We start from the raw sequence: 14,912 nt of genomic DNA on the forward strand, positions 1-14,912 counted from the left end.
TGCAGATGAGCTGCTGACACTGGTGGCAGATAACAGGAACAAGACAGCATTGTGTTCTGTGCTGCCAGTTTCCCAAGTTTCCCCAGGTAAAGCGACAGCTTCAACCTGAAGCCAAAGCCCAGCTAGGTGCCTAGAAGGATTTAGAGAATGCTCATGGTGAAGAATTCAATCATGACATGTAAAACAAACAAATATTTTTACTGGATTATTTGCAAAAGCCTTTACTTCCTGCCATATATTAAATAATAATGCACTTTTATAAATTATTTTTTCCTAGTTAAGTGGCTCTGTTCCAGCACGTGTAACCTTCTGTCCAAACACGTGCAGGAGTGTGCAGACAGACACCTGCTGGCTCCTGCAAGGGCAAGGACAGGTTATCTGTGTGTTCAGGGCTGAGCACTGGGAACCCCCTACAACCTCTCTGTGTTCACCTGGCAGCACTGCAGGCAGCCAGGAGAGCAACAGAAGAGATGAAGAAAACCTGAGCGGTGCACTTTGAGAAAACGGCAGTTATTCTTTTCAGCAGAAGACCATGTTTTAACTATTATTTTTTGGTGTGAAAAGCACTTGCATTCTCATTTAAGCCTGTAATCTCAAAATGCAAGATTTTTGTTGCAAAGGCAAGGTGTTCACTAAGCCTTGTCACAATGAATTACAAATGCCCTTTGCCCTAAAAGCAAAGTTTAGTTAAAAGAAGGCACAGGGCCTGACATGGGCATCAGTCAATTCTATCTGCTTTACAGGTACACGGGTGCCTGGAGCAACATGGCGTGACAGAAAATTAATGAAAATTAACATGGGCAAGATGATACTGAGGAGCAGTCAGAATTTCACAGGGCATTGCCTTTACTTTTAAAGCATCTAACATTGTCTCTAAAAAACCCCACCTGGAACATACTCCTTTCATGGCAATTTCACCACAAGCTGCTCACTCATTTCCATACTGTACACCAATCACCACTGTGAATAATGTCATTGCTGGAACAGGAAACATGAGTATGTCTGTCACTCTAAATGCCTTAAAAATAACAACAACAAAAAAAGTTCAAATGCCAGAAAGCAATATATTGTTCTATTTAATTTACTCATAATAAGATAATCTTTAGGAACCAATCTTTAAGGTGTTACATGACATGCTGTGGTAATTTGAGCAATTACACAGAGATTTTAAAATGCTGTGACTGGCAGACCATTCCAGAATTATACGTCATTGGTGGTTTTCAGAAGATTGTTTTTTTCCTCCAAACTAAGTTTCACCAATGTATTTATAGCTAAATAACAGTGAAGATGATGCAGGGTCTACGTTTTATCTGCTCCAACACCAAGCTGATGATATTACATCAAGATGTTTGCTCTACAATGTCCAGTGACCAGCCCAATGGGAATGTTTGATGAGCACCTGAATGAAAATACCATCCATCCATCCATCCATCCATCCATCCATCCATCCATCCATCCATCATCCATCCAGTGTATCAATACCTGTCAAGGTATACTACCTGTATCAAGGTATATCAAGGCTACTACCTGTGAGCCACTGTGACCCTCGCTGCTGGGAATGCAGCCACACAGTATGTGTAGGAATGACTGCATTTGCAGTAAAGGATATTTCCTATTTATTTTGAGGAGAATTAAAAGCTTTCAGGACTGATGGCTGTGTCAGATGCAGTGCCCATCACCTCCTAGGGGGATTATCAGAACTGCAGGCTTTCCAGGGTGCTGTGTACTCTGCAAAACCTGCTGAAGGGAGTCTCACTTTTTGGTCGCTTTTTCTTGGCAATGCTGTAACATGCATTTGCGTGCTGGGGTGGAAGAGAAAGCAATGCACAAAATTCTAAATTCCTACATTATGCAGCTTCACAGTAATCAAAGGGTTATAAGAGAGTCTAGGCAGTTGCAGAAACAGAGGTTCTGCTTACTTCAATTTAAAGCACTGGTAAAAGGTCAGCATCTATTGGGTACACTGCAATGGGCCACCTTGGCTAAAATCATACACGTATGAACCCCTTCAAACAGGGCAACTTAATTCAGTCATTGGAGTAGAACAATGGCAATTACTCATCAAGACCTACAGACCAAAGTCAGAGCACTGGTAGATCAGGAGGTGATATTAGCAGCATTTATCAAATCCATCTGCAGGGCCCACAAGAGAATTCACAGCTGTGAAAGGGAAATGAAGTTTCAGACCCAAAAGAGGAGATGAGCATGCAGAAGTGACCTCAGAGAATTAAAACATGTGGACCCTGGTCACTGTAACCTCCTTTGCCAGTCTTGTGGAGCACACATTTTTTTCTGAGAGAGTTTGGAAAGACAGTAATTTTATCCATCTTTCCAGTCCAAGTAAATTATTTAGAAACTGATTCAGCAGTCTACTGACTTCAGGTAAAAGCCTGTGGAAACGCTGATCCTTCCCACTTACCCATGAAAATGCTGTACATAACTCTGCCTGATATAAAGCTACTTCTTTCTCTAACAAAGACTATCTAAAATTATCTATATTACTACATATTTTGAATCTGAATCTTCTTTCTCTCATTGTCAGTCTTTAAAATCATGTTTCACAGAAAAAACTCCAAATCACTGAATATAAATTTACCATTTATGCTGGTTTTGTATAATACTGTATTTCTGCACATGTCTATGTATCCTGAATGGCAGTGTTGTCAAATCACAAACACCCACATAAATGTGGATCCGTGGCACACAGAGGAATGTGGATCTATGGCCACAGAGAAATGGCACCAAAGAATTGTTCTCAGCATTAGGGGGGTGAGGCACAGCCCAGTGCTGGTGGCACCGAGGGCTGACATGGCTGGTGTGGACAAGCTGTCAAACACCCTGCTAACAGTTCCAAGGGCTCAGCCACCCCCCTGCTCTGCGGCATGCAGCAGAGAATCCAGATCTCATCCTGTGAGACTTTTGTTACTTGAAAAAAACCACATCAGAAATCAGAACCTGTTGTGCTACTTAGGAATTAGCTCTCAATGAGAAGACTGGAGCATATGTAAAGGATAAACTAGTGAAGAAGCCAAAAGCACTGACACAGATGAAGCCTGGGCTTCCACTCGTGCAGCAGCAGTGAACTTTGTGCTGACCACAGAAGCTCCTTGCACACCCCAAGGGCTCCTTGCCCAAAGGCTGCCCTGCAGCAGTGAATGCACCCCATCCTGCCCTGAGCCCAGCAGGGCCGGGAGCACCAGGGGCAGCACAGAGCCCACACATCAGCCCGTGTGCAGCCAGCTCCTCCAGCAGGCAGGGCCTGCTCCCAGCACACAGCTGGTGTGAGTGCAGTGTGCCCACAGGCCAGGGGCTGTGCCCCATCGCCCCGTGTGCAGCCAGCTCTGCACAGCCTGGTGAGAGGGCAGCGTGCCCCAGGCCAGGGGCTGTGCCCCCTGACTGCCAGCTGCTCACAGCTGGACACACCTTTCCATGCTCTGATGGGAAAACTGCATTTTGCTGCTCACTCTCCTGGGATTCCAGTGCTTACGTCAAATTAAAAGAAAGTTGACTCTGGAAAACGTATTCATGCAAATTGACTTTTCACAACTTTTCTGGGACAGACTAAATATTATTGCAATAATTCATACACTGTGCATAACAGCTTGTGACAAAGCTCCTTCAAAACATCAGGAATGACTGAGTGGATGCTGTCTTTAAAACTGAAAGACTTTAATTAGGAATATCCTACTTGCAAATATGACACACTCCATGGATTATTTCATTAAACTTAATATCTCTGTTACTGTGAAACATTAGTTTGTCCCACTTGGGAGTCCAAACTCCCATGCACTATCCTGTTACACAGTTACTTGTGAGCTGCAATTTGGCACAAGCATGAAATATGGAGAATACAGTTTTAGTATTACTTGTAGAGTGGTTAAAAATGGAATTTTCTTGAGGAATGACTATGAAATTTTTCTTACTCGGGCCCCAGGGAGGGACCAGAGCCCACCTATCCATCCTTGCAGCTGGGTACCCCACTCCCATCTCTAGCTGTGCCTTTTGAATGAGTGTCCTCAATAACTTTTCAAGTTAAACTTAGTATTTGCTTTTCTCTGTGCAATCTTCTGTGCATGCAGACATTCATCTGGGAGGTTATCAGGGGTACCTGGAGAGCACAAGAGGATTGAGCTACTGTACAGAGATGGTGAAAAAACAATTAAACACCTTTCTATTCTTATTTGGCTTGCCACAGACTTCGGGCAAGATGTGGCAGTGTTGGTATGGTGCTTGTGTGCACAAATACTAACTGTAAGGGATGATAGTGAGATCCACAAACTTGGGGACTGGAATGCAGGTGCAAACGTTGCTTCCCTGGATATTCTCTTCCATGTCACACAGGTTAAAAAGGGCCAAAACACATTAACAGATCACACTACAGGCTGGATCACAGAGTGCAAATACAGATGCTGAACCTACTCTTAGGGCCAGGCTTAAACAAGAGCCAATGCCTAAAAAAATAAATATATCACAGTACACTTGAATTATCCAGCAGCTGTATAGAACAGGGTAAGAGAAAAGGTCATGAAATAGTATTTGTAACTCTGTGCTATGGACAAATTTTACACCAGAATAATTAATCTATTTGAAGCTTGCAGTAAACAGCTAACCCAACACATCTGGATTGACTTCTTTGTGCAATCTGGATTTGCACTTATGTTTTGCTAGTGAGAACAATTTATTTGTAATATTTCCTATCTCTGTAATTTCTCATTTTGCAGTTTATCCAGTGGCATATCAACTAATCACTCATTTAAGCAAATGCAATTCTAAACACAAGAATGCTGCTTCTGAATAAAGATGCAGAGCATGAAGCCATTTTCCTATTAACACTAGGAAAATCAGACATCTCAGAAGACTGTTAAATAAAAGAAGCAGTTCCAGGATAGACAGGATTTCCTTATGACCAGTCTGAGGAAGCAATGGTCCTAAGCAATCAATTTCCTTTCTCTATCCTAATTTGCCCTTATACATCATATTCAAGATTTTATCTGGACAGGGGCTGGTTGGCTCAGTGGATAAACCTCTGCCTTTTCACCTCTGGGATCATGGTTCAAGTCATACCCTGATGAAATGCACTTGATCGTCCTAATCTAGTTCCTAGTGGACAGTATTCCCATTATCTTTAAAAGGGTCAGAGCCAAGGCCATTGGGAAGAGTGCATTGTGCTATATCTTGTCTGTTGATTAATACATTTTCAGTGACGCCAGATCCTTAATCTTCATAAGCATACATATTCTCACAAAAATCTTAATAGAGGTCCCTTGTGGACTATATAGTTCTGCTCAATTTGTGTATCATTTCAGGATTTCCTGGGAATACATGCAATACCCCCCCAAATATACTGCTTAAAATGTAAAAGTATGTTTGCCTGTACTGTTTGCAATAACATCTCTGAGTTAACTAGCATGATAACACCTCACCTTAAATCACTACTTCTCAGAGGGAAAACAAGACCTTTAACTCAATCTGCACTTAGAGCACATTATAATTTTCTCTTGAGGCTGAACAGACACAGAATAAAGGGAATTTATTCTGTGAAGGGAAACTGAGTCAGAACATAATCTCCGTAAGAGTTCACTGTTTGTCCTCTGCACCAGGAGAGCTGCTGCACAATTAAAATAAGAAATAGAATCACTTCCATTCCATGAAAATCCAGGCTTGGAATCACTGGGTCTTTCAGCATAACACTCTTGGCTCTGGTTGGAATGAAGGCTGGTACCCCAGGGCCCCCTGAACCCTCTGGTGATGCTGGAGCTGCATGCAGCAGCACCCTCGGGCCAATCCTTGTGCCCCCGAGCAGCCCAAAACAGAGGGACACGGGCTCTGTGCCTGTGGGGCTGGGCAGCAGCACCCAGGGACAGCAGGGACAGCAGGGACAGCAGGGGCAGCAGGGACAGCAGGGACTGCAGGGACAGCAGGGACTGCAGGGACTGCAGGGACAGCAGGGACAGCAGGGACAGCAGGGACAGCAGGGACTGCAGGGACAGCAGGGACAGCAGGGACTGCAGGGACAGCAGGGACTGCAGGGGCAGCAGGGACAGCAGGGACTGCAGGGGCAGCAGGGGCAGCAGGGACTGCAGGGACAGCAGGACCCAGGGACTGCAGGGACAGCAGGGACAGCAGGGACAGCAGGGGCAGCAGGGGCTGCAGGGACTGCAGGGACTGCAGGGGCAGCAGGGACTGCAGGGGCAGCAGGGACAGCAGGGGCTGCAGGGACAGCAGGGACTGCAGGGACAGCAGGGACAGCAGGGACAGCAGGGACTGCAGGGGCAGCAGGGGCTGCAGGGACTGCAGGGACAGCAGGACCCAGGGACTGCAGGGACAGCAGGGACAGCAGGGACAGCAGGGGCAGCAGGGGCTGCAGGGACTGCAGGGACTGCAGGGGCAGCAGGGGCTGCAGGGACTGCAGGGACAGCAGGGGCAGCAGGACCCAGGGACTGCAGGGGCTGCAGGGACAGCAGGGGCAGCAGGGACTGCAGGGGCAGCAGCTGCAGGACCACCAGGGCAAGCACAGCTTCAATACCAGCCACTGTTCCACAAAGATCAATAGAAAAAAGAGATCATGATTTTAGCAGGAATATCATCAGGTTCCACTCTTAAGACAATTAATTCACTGATCACTTTTACTACACAGTTGTGGCCCAAATCCTAAGGACAGTGCATTAGCTTCTGCCTGGATTGATTCTTTAATATAGATCATAGGAAAGACAGGAATGTAGGTACCATTCCTCACTTCTAATTGCAGTTAAAGATTATAAAATGATTCCTGATGATTAAATCGTTCCTCTGTAGTCATTACAGGTTTTTACATTCTGACTACATATTTATTTAATGGACTACTGAAGAAATACAATTTAGTTTGTGGTTCTTTGGTATAAGTCAATAACCTGATTATATTTTTTCATTACATAATTACACTTGGCTTTCTTTTCTTTTGATTGTTTTGAAATTAACAGAGAACTCCTTTTGAAAAAAACTCACTTATAGTCTGATCTATCACAAACAATTAAAGCATCTCCAAATATCTGGTAAAAGTGTAGGCTTATTCAAGAAGCCCCTGCCCCTGTTCTGGAAGCACCAGCAGGGCTGATTTTTATCACTTAAGGGCTGAAAATGCAAAGCTACAGCTGTGTTTTGTGTGAGTGCCATGCTGGCGAGGCAGAGCGATCCCAGAGCCCGCAGGAATCCGTGCAGGCTCCAGGGCACCGTCTGCACTGCTGGGCCTCAGAGCAGGGATGGGCATGGTGGTGGCTGCTGGCCAGGGCTGCTGCCTCTGGGGAGGTGTGGGAACCCTCATCTGTCACCACCCCAAAATGAGCAGCCCCATTTGTGCTTTGCCACCACTCATGGACAAGCCCAGGATGGCACCATGGAACCGACCAGCACAGCCTGGCCGTGTCCTGCCCTCCAGGGCAGAAACGCTGAGATTCTGCTCACTGCAAAACAACAACCTGACCGTGACCTGCCTGGTGCCACAGTGGAACTGTGCCCGCTGCAGCCCCTCCTGCCCCCGTCCCTCAGTGCCTGCCCTGCCCACGCACCCACAGCGCAGCTCCGTGTGCTACGGACTCGCACCCTGCTCTGCTGGATGCACCGCAGCTCCAACGCACAATTCAGAATATAATCAAATAATAAACCGGTTCTGCATTACTGCAACATCTGCTTTCAAACAGGTTTTATCTTTTTTCCTATCACCACGCAACTGGGTAAATCTGGGTGTTTCTTTCTGAAACACAATGATACAGAACAGTCATTGCACTCTGGGGTAATCAATACAGGCAATTGCTAAGCCAACTTTGGAATAAGCTACAGCTAAGTCTGAATAAGCTACAGATTAGTTTGGGAAAATTAGACCCGACAGATTACAGTATGCATTTCAAACTGAATTTCTCTTAAATACGTGATTTGTATCTATATCAGATTTTTCATTAAAAATAATCATTTTTATAAATATATATTATGATTCTTTTTGTTGATTACAATGTAAAAAGGAAAGAATAACTGTGTATGGACAATGAAAAAGTAGCCTGTTGATAATAAATATTTGTCAGGCCTTGTCACATCCGTAAACATTCCAATGTAACTGAAGAGACACAGCACTGATAAAAAAATACCTTCTGAAAAATCAATGGATTTTGAGCTAAAGCAGTTGCTAAACACACAGAAAACATCTTTATCCAACAGCCCCAGTGCTGTGAAAATTCCCAAGCCTTGCATTGGTACAGCTAAGGAAAATTTAATCTTCCCAAATACTCATCAGGGCACTCCATCCTGCAGACCTGACAGCCCCACTTATAATTAATTATACAATTTCGATGGGAATATCGACTACACAAAGCTATAAATCATAGAAAAAGTCAATAGGCATGGACACATTCAATCATGTCCCGACCAATGATTACTACTCTTAAAATACAATAATTATTTTCAGGAGCCAGCTTGAATTAAATTTCTGTCAGGCCGGTACAAGACCGGTGGTTGATGAAGGATGCGATGGATTTTTTGGGTTGAATTCGGCACAGAGACATTTATCGTTTTAGATAGGTAGTTTGTTTTTAGTGATCATGGCGCTGCGTGTTTAACTAGACCATGAAGATTAGATTATCTCCAATGGCTCATTATATCGTTTATCTCTTTCCTCCGTGTTTGATCTGGAAGATTTCCCACTTCTTGACGCATGAAAGAAATGACTACTGATTTTGAAATGGAATGTGTTTAAGTGGGATTCTGCCTGTACCTTCACACCCCACAGCCCTGTATGCAAATCAAGCAGCAGCCATCCAAAATACCACTGGGACAAGACAAACAAGCACCAAGAACAGCTTTACACAGCTTCAGGAATGCACCGGGGGAAAACACAAATGACAAATACCTGAGTTGTTTAAAAAAAAACTGGAAAAGTTATAATAATTATATACACAGAGGAAAAATTTGAGACAGGAATGTGATTAATATGGGAAAAGGAACTGGGAGGAGACTTACTGCTTTGAATTAAATGTCCCCAAAACTGCAAAACATCAGTGAAAGAAACATTAGGCATTTCCTGAGGATGGATTCACCTTGTAAATTGAAGCCAAGGAACCCCAAGCTGCTCTGACAGTAACTGCATTTGAAGGCACCACAGAGGTACCTCTGGAGTGAGCACCAGGCCACACGAGCCACGCTGTGGGACTGCAGCAAAGACCAGAGGGGAATCAGATCTTCACCTCCCATGGGTCGTACTCATCAAACTCTTCTGACCCCAACAAATGAGTGAAATCTCAGATTCTCACACGGAATCAGTCTCTCAGGTGAAGCCAACTTAAAATCAGAGAGGCTTCAGCTGCCCTCCATATCCTAGAGCCCTGCAGACAGCCCTCCAACAGCCTGGCTCCCTGTGAGCAGTGAGAGAAGGAGCTGCAGGCAGGGGAAAAGAGGAGAGAGGTGGAGAACCAGGGATCCTCTGCTCAACCCATCCCTGGCACCAAGCAGCCGTGTGCCCTGTGAGTGGGCACACTGCGTGACTGCTTCAGAGTGCAGCTAAACTGGGAGGTGGGGATGAGGGCCCTCTCTGTCTTCCCTTGCATACATAACCCCTAGGAACCCTGGATGAAATGGAGAAAGCTGCAAGCACTGACACACAGCTTTTCCAAAATGAAGTGGTTGCCATTTGAAATAAAATCACATAAAGAAACTATGATGCCCCTCTCCACATAAAAATCAGATTCCTTATTACAAATCAGAGTGTTAGTGTGCCCTGTCTGCTTAATCCTCTTGGGAAGCCCTGCATGCTTGTCCAAATAATGACAGTCTGCTGCAGAGCTTGAGATTGCTATTCTACTTACTCTTGTGTTTCTAGTATATTTTTGTAGACTTAGAAGACCCAGGTATTTTCAGATGGGCTTTGCATTTAAGGGCTTTTCCTAAGTTACTGTGTGATGCACAATGAGGAGCTAGGAAGAAAAACAGGATGCTTGAAGAAATGCAGACTAGAGGACAGACAAGAAGAGTGAATTGTTGTGTACATTTAATTTACAATATATTTGTATATAAAAGAAGGTAAACATGCCAAAGTTAGGAATCTGTACACAAAAGAACTGGCTAAGTGGTGAGGAAATCTAGAGCAGTTATTGTGTTGGCTGAATTATCTCTTCTCATTCTGCAGACAGGAGGGGTGATAAGGATAAAGGGCTGGTTAGAGAAATGCAATTTGTATGTGAGTTCCCAACTTACTCCTTTGAATGGGTTTAGCAACGAACTTACCGCAGTGCCATTGTTGTCTCTAAATACGTCTTGATTAAAATAGTCAAAGAGCTTCTTTTCCAATTGCAGCATAACCTAAATAAAAATATAGGGAGAAAGGTCAGCAAAGCTCTTGGACTCAGTTACTCAACACCCAGGTGCTGGCAGTGACCCTTTCAGAGACATGCAGCCCTTTAAAACCACACATTTCCACATGTCCAAAGCCCCTTGTCGGCCTGCCCATTTGCTTGGCTGGCAATCACTTAAACAGATCCAATTAACTGAGCATTAGGTGTGACAATCTATATCCTCCCCTCCCTTTACATTATCACTTTGGAACAACTATATTCATGCTTTGTAGAAAAGAAAATGAACATTCAACACTGTTTCTATTTACACTGGGGTGCCAAGGGCATTAAGTTGTTTACCTTTCGGTCATTATCAGATTCACGAAATATTAGCTTGACTACTTCATTTGTGTCAGCTGCCCGGATGGTCTGCATCGTGGCCTTTGCACACAGCGTCTAAGAAAAGCATAAGGGGAGAAAGGGAAACAAGCTTATATGCAACAGAAGACCAGATTTAACCAAACATTATCAACAGATGTGTCTTCAATGCCCCCCATCAAATATAACTTGGCTGTAGGTCAAAATACAAAGCATTGCTAATTTAAGCCACTTCCACTTATGACGGACTTGAAACAATAAACTGAATTACCACTTGAAGAGAAACAGGCAATATTAAGAAAATATCAATCAGGAAAGGCAAATAGTCATTCAGCTTGTACTATGTAGACAGGTTCTTTCACAGGTATCACTGTATGCTGTATCACACATTAATTGCAAACATCCTCCTTGCTTACAGATAATGACCAGGTTTTGTGCTGATTCTTAAGAGCTGATAACAACATTGACACTACAGTTCTGCGAGTTAACCCTTGTTTGAAAAAACATCTGCCTATAAATTAATGTTACAAGTACACTTTGCAAGTCCGAGAAATGCTTACACAATCTGACAGCAATTTTCACAATTTACTTTGCATAGCAATTTCCCTCTTTTAAATAAGAGACATCATGTCCCTAGATATTTTGAGGACTGGGTGCCTAAAACATGTTATGAACCAACATTTTATCAGGCACAGATGAACACAGATGAACAACTTTGTATCAGGCATAGTATGAATTTCCACGGGAGTGTTGGGCCTTGATCCATTGGCTGCTGGCCTGGCTGGGACCCGGTTCCACAGGTAGCGGGGAATAACACGAAATGGGCTGCTCAAAGGGTTGGCTCCACCGCATGGCAACAGGTAAAAATCCAGAGCTTTTAGCAAAGCAGTTAGCAAAGCTTTAAGTACGTTATGTGCTTTGAAACGGAGGATCTCCATCTTACTGGGCACATTTTGTGTGTGCTCTGCAGCCTCCGTGCCTGGGCAAGAGACTGCTGGCTGCTGTGCAGAGCCACCCGTGCCCTCTGCCTGGCTGCTGGGAGCCACAAGCAAAGTCAGAAAGCAGAACTGAGGACATTGTTCAAACCGGGCACCGTTCAAAGACGGATGTGTCCCCACACCTGGAGGCAACTCGGCATCCATGGCTGCTGACAGGGTCTGTGCACAGACACGGGTGCGGATACTGGCAAAGACCTTCCTGAATCATTTTGCTACAGGTTGTTCAGAAAGTGTTTTCTGTTAAAGAAAGTAACTGAGTCAAGGAGAAGTAACGAGGTAAAGAGGTAACAAGGAATGAGGTGCTCACCCCATTTCTTTTCATAATAACCAGACAAAAGGTCTTCATTTCGCATAATGTTAATTTGTAAAATAAATATGTTCTGTGGTATAGACTTTATGTTCTGTGGTACAGACTTTCACATCCTACTACGTGCTTCTATCTCTCACAGACAGAAACACTTATATTTGGACTCATTATCAGAGGTGCAGTGTATACCAGACACAACACTATGAAGTACAGCTCACTTCTCCTTTCCCCATTCTCGCCTTCTCCTGAAGGCAGGAATTCATGCCAAACATGTATTTAAACAAATATCCATCTGCTTCCAAATAATTAAGATCTCAGCTGAGGATCTCAGTGCCAGAATGAGAACAATCTGCCAATGGACATTTTGCTCCCATTTGATAAAAATTTGATCCTTGATGAAGGCCCTTGCCTATTGGCACAGTAGAGATAAAAAGCAGCAAGTTAAGTGCTTTCATTTTTAACAAGTAACTTGAATGGGATTTGGTAAAAACCCACAAATCTTGTTATTTTTCTTACAAGTTTGTGAATTAAACAGGTGTTGATTCCCCATCTCACTGAAAAAGTGACATCCATTTCTGACAAACTTTTCCTGACTGTTTCCTCCGTCCCCAAAAGCAGTGCCACGTTTGTCTGAGTCTGGGTTTACCCTAGAGCACAGCACACCCGCAGTGCCAGAACAGCGGCAGGTGCGTCCATCACGGGTCCCACCGGCACAAGGAGCACTGGGCACGGGCTCTGAGCGCCGCATCTCCTCCGCACAGGGGCTGCTCTGAGCACCGCATCTCCTCCGCACAGGGGCTGCTCTGAGCACCGCATCTCCTCCGCAGGACTCCAGGGCGCTTTCCTGAAGCCTGGGAGAAGCGGCCTAACACGCTGGCCGAACGCCACCCTGCCTGGCAGAGGAGCGGCGTGCTGGGCCATGTGGGAGCTGCACCTCCTCACCTTGCCCTTTCAGCACGGCTCCGCCTGTTCCCTGCAGCGGGGCAGGGCCGGTGCCTTTGTCCGCTCGCACTCGCAGAGCCCTCGGCCATCTGCGTCCAGGAGCCAGCGAGGGAACCCAGCAGCGAGCCATGCCCCACCTCGCTCCCTCCACGGCCGCGATTGAAATTCAGAGCACAGAGCAGATAATCGGGTCAAGCCCAAAAAAGGAGGCTTTGGGCTCATGTGTCACAAATCAGTCTGGTCCCTTCAAACAGCACACCAGATTAGAACAAGCACCCGAACAAACCAGAGCGGAAAACCCGCAGCTCTCTAAAGCTGGTTTCAAAAGCTCCAACAAATCGCTCCATCTTTCACTCATTTAAACTTTCCAAATGAGGGTCAATACGGTCCCCGAGCATCCAAATGCTAATGCGCTTAAGTGCGCTTAAGCAGCTTTCCAGAGTGAATGGGCCAAAGAAGGGCTCGAAAAGACACGGCAGAGTTACTGTCACTGTCAAAAAGTCATTGTAGCCACCCCCAGAGTGGTTGCAATTCAACAAATTCATGATTTCTGTCTCTTAAAGGCATCTGCTTGAGAACATTTTTTTCCCTGAGCTGCTTTATCTCACAACGTCAGGCCGGCTCCAAAAGAAAAACCCTGCGATCGACTCTTGAGAACCAATACAGAGAAAGGGCCCACATACCTTATTGCTTTCAAATTTCACACACACAAAAAGTTACCTTATTCACGAACAAAAGTGATTGGGCAAAGGTTCATTTCTTATACAAGCTGGAGGCACTCCTTTTTTCCTCCTCCTTTCAATTTCTGCACAGTCGTAGTCACCCAAGCAGAAAACTTCCAGGATCATGTGCCTTTTTAGGCAAGCCTGCTTATGAAGGGATTTTTTGTTGCTAGCAAAGAAAATCAAAATGCTATGAAAACTCACTGTTCTTTGCCGGGTATTCCCTCAAAAGTATATTTTCACAAGGGCAGAAAAGGTGAAATCAGATATCATAACTCGACATAACTTCTTTTTAAAAAAACATCTTTATTTTCTTTGGAAACAAGATTTGGTTAAAAAGCTTGCAGGAGGGCTGTATTCAGAATTGAGAGCTCAGTAGCCAGCCTTTCCCTAGCAAACACAGCCATATCTTATTCCTGTTTTCCCATACTATACACAGGTAGAAGCTTTGTGGCACTTCTGAAATAGCCCTTTGCGATAACTTATGTGTACTGAATTGCAAAACACAGTAACAACTTTCCTGACAACGGCCTTGGAATGTAATAACAGCATCCTGTTACACAAAGCTAGGAGGAAATGGTTTTTATATTTACAAGAGACAAATCTGAAACTTCTTCTAAACTCGGCAATTCTCAGAATTACACTGTTGATTTACAGCATAACACACCTTCTGCTCCCCCATATACACCACAAATCATAGTGTGTAAGACTGCATTTCTTCATACTTAGAGTAAATGGGATCCAGGCATGAAAACAATTGTTATATACATAAAACACACAACAGTCTATAGCATACACTTTATATGGTGTGTACATGGGAACACTGTGAGCAGCTGTGGTCTGCACTGCTGCCTCCTGCTTGGCTGGAAACTGCAGCTCATTTTTCATTGATTCCACACCTCAGAGTCTGAGTCCACCTCCTGATGTGTGAGCTATTACATGCTTGTGAGTCCCTCAATAATTTTTGGGAATTTGGGAAACCCCCCAAAAGGGGATATTTAAACACCTACAGATTCAACCTGTCCTGCTGCATCTGCCCACTGATGCTAAAGATGTGCATTATTGTTCTCTATTATTTGAATACTCAGGACTTATTATCATTTTGAATTCCTCTTAAAAAACAGAAGAGAAAACAGAATGTATACATTGTTCCGTTACAATAAAAGAGTTCAGCAATAGCTGCCACTGGAATTTGCAGCAGGCTGCACAGATTGACACAGATGTGCTCATGGCTGTGAATGCTAGGAGAGAAGTTCAGAGTGAAGGTTCCTGA

The 14,912-nt window shown here is 44.5% G+C and overlaps 1 protein-coding gene across 2 annotated transcripts in view; it reads right to left on the bottom strand.

The window, feature by feature from the left end:
• The window catches only part of INPP5A (inositol polyphosphate-5-phosphatase A), a 187,334-nt gene that overhangs the window by 20,013 nt on the left and 152,409 nt on the right, over nt 1–14,912 (bottom strand). For both annotated transcript variants that reach the window (XM_054276844.1, XM_054276845.1), the window contains exons 10-11: nt 10,653–10,748; nt 10,246–10,320 (exon numbers count right to left, since the gene is read on the bottom strand). In XM_054276844.1, the coding sequence (XP_054132819.1) occupies nt 10,246–10,320; nt 10,653–10,748 (171 nt within the window). The remainder of the gene's footprint in view (nt 1–10,245; nt 10,321–10,652; nt 10,749–14,912) is intronic.

Source organism: Melozone crissalis, unplaced genomic scaffold, assembly GCF_028551555.1.
Source record: "Melozone crissalis strain CALT ecotype California unplaced genomic scaffold, PUWL_Pcris_2 ptg000019l_1, whole genome shotgun sequence".
Classification (NCBI taxonomy): domain Eukaryota; kingdom Metazoa; phylum Chordata; class Aves; order Passeriformes; family Passerellidae; genus Melozone; species Melozone crissalis.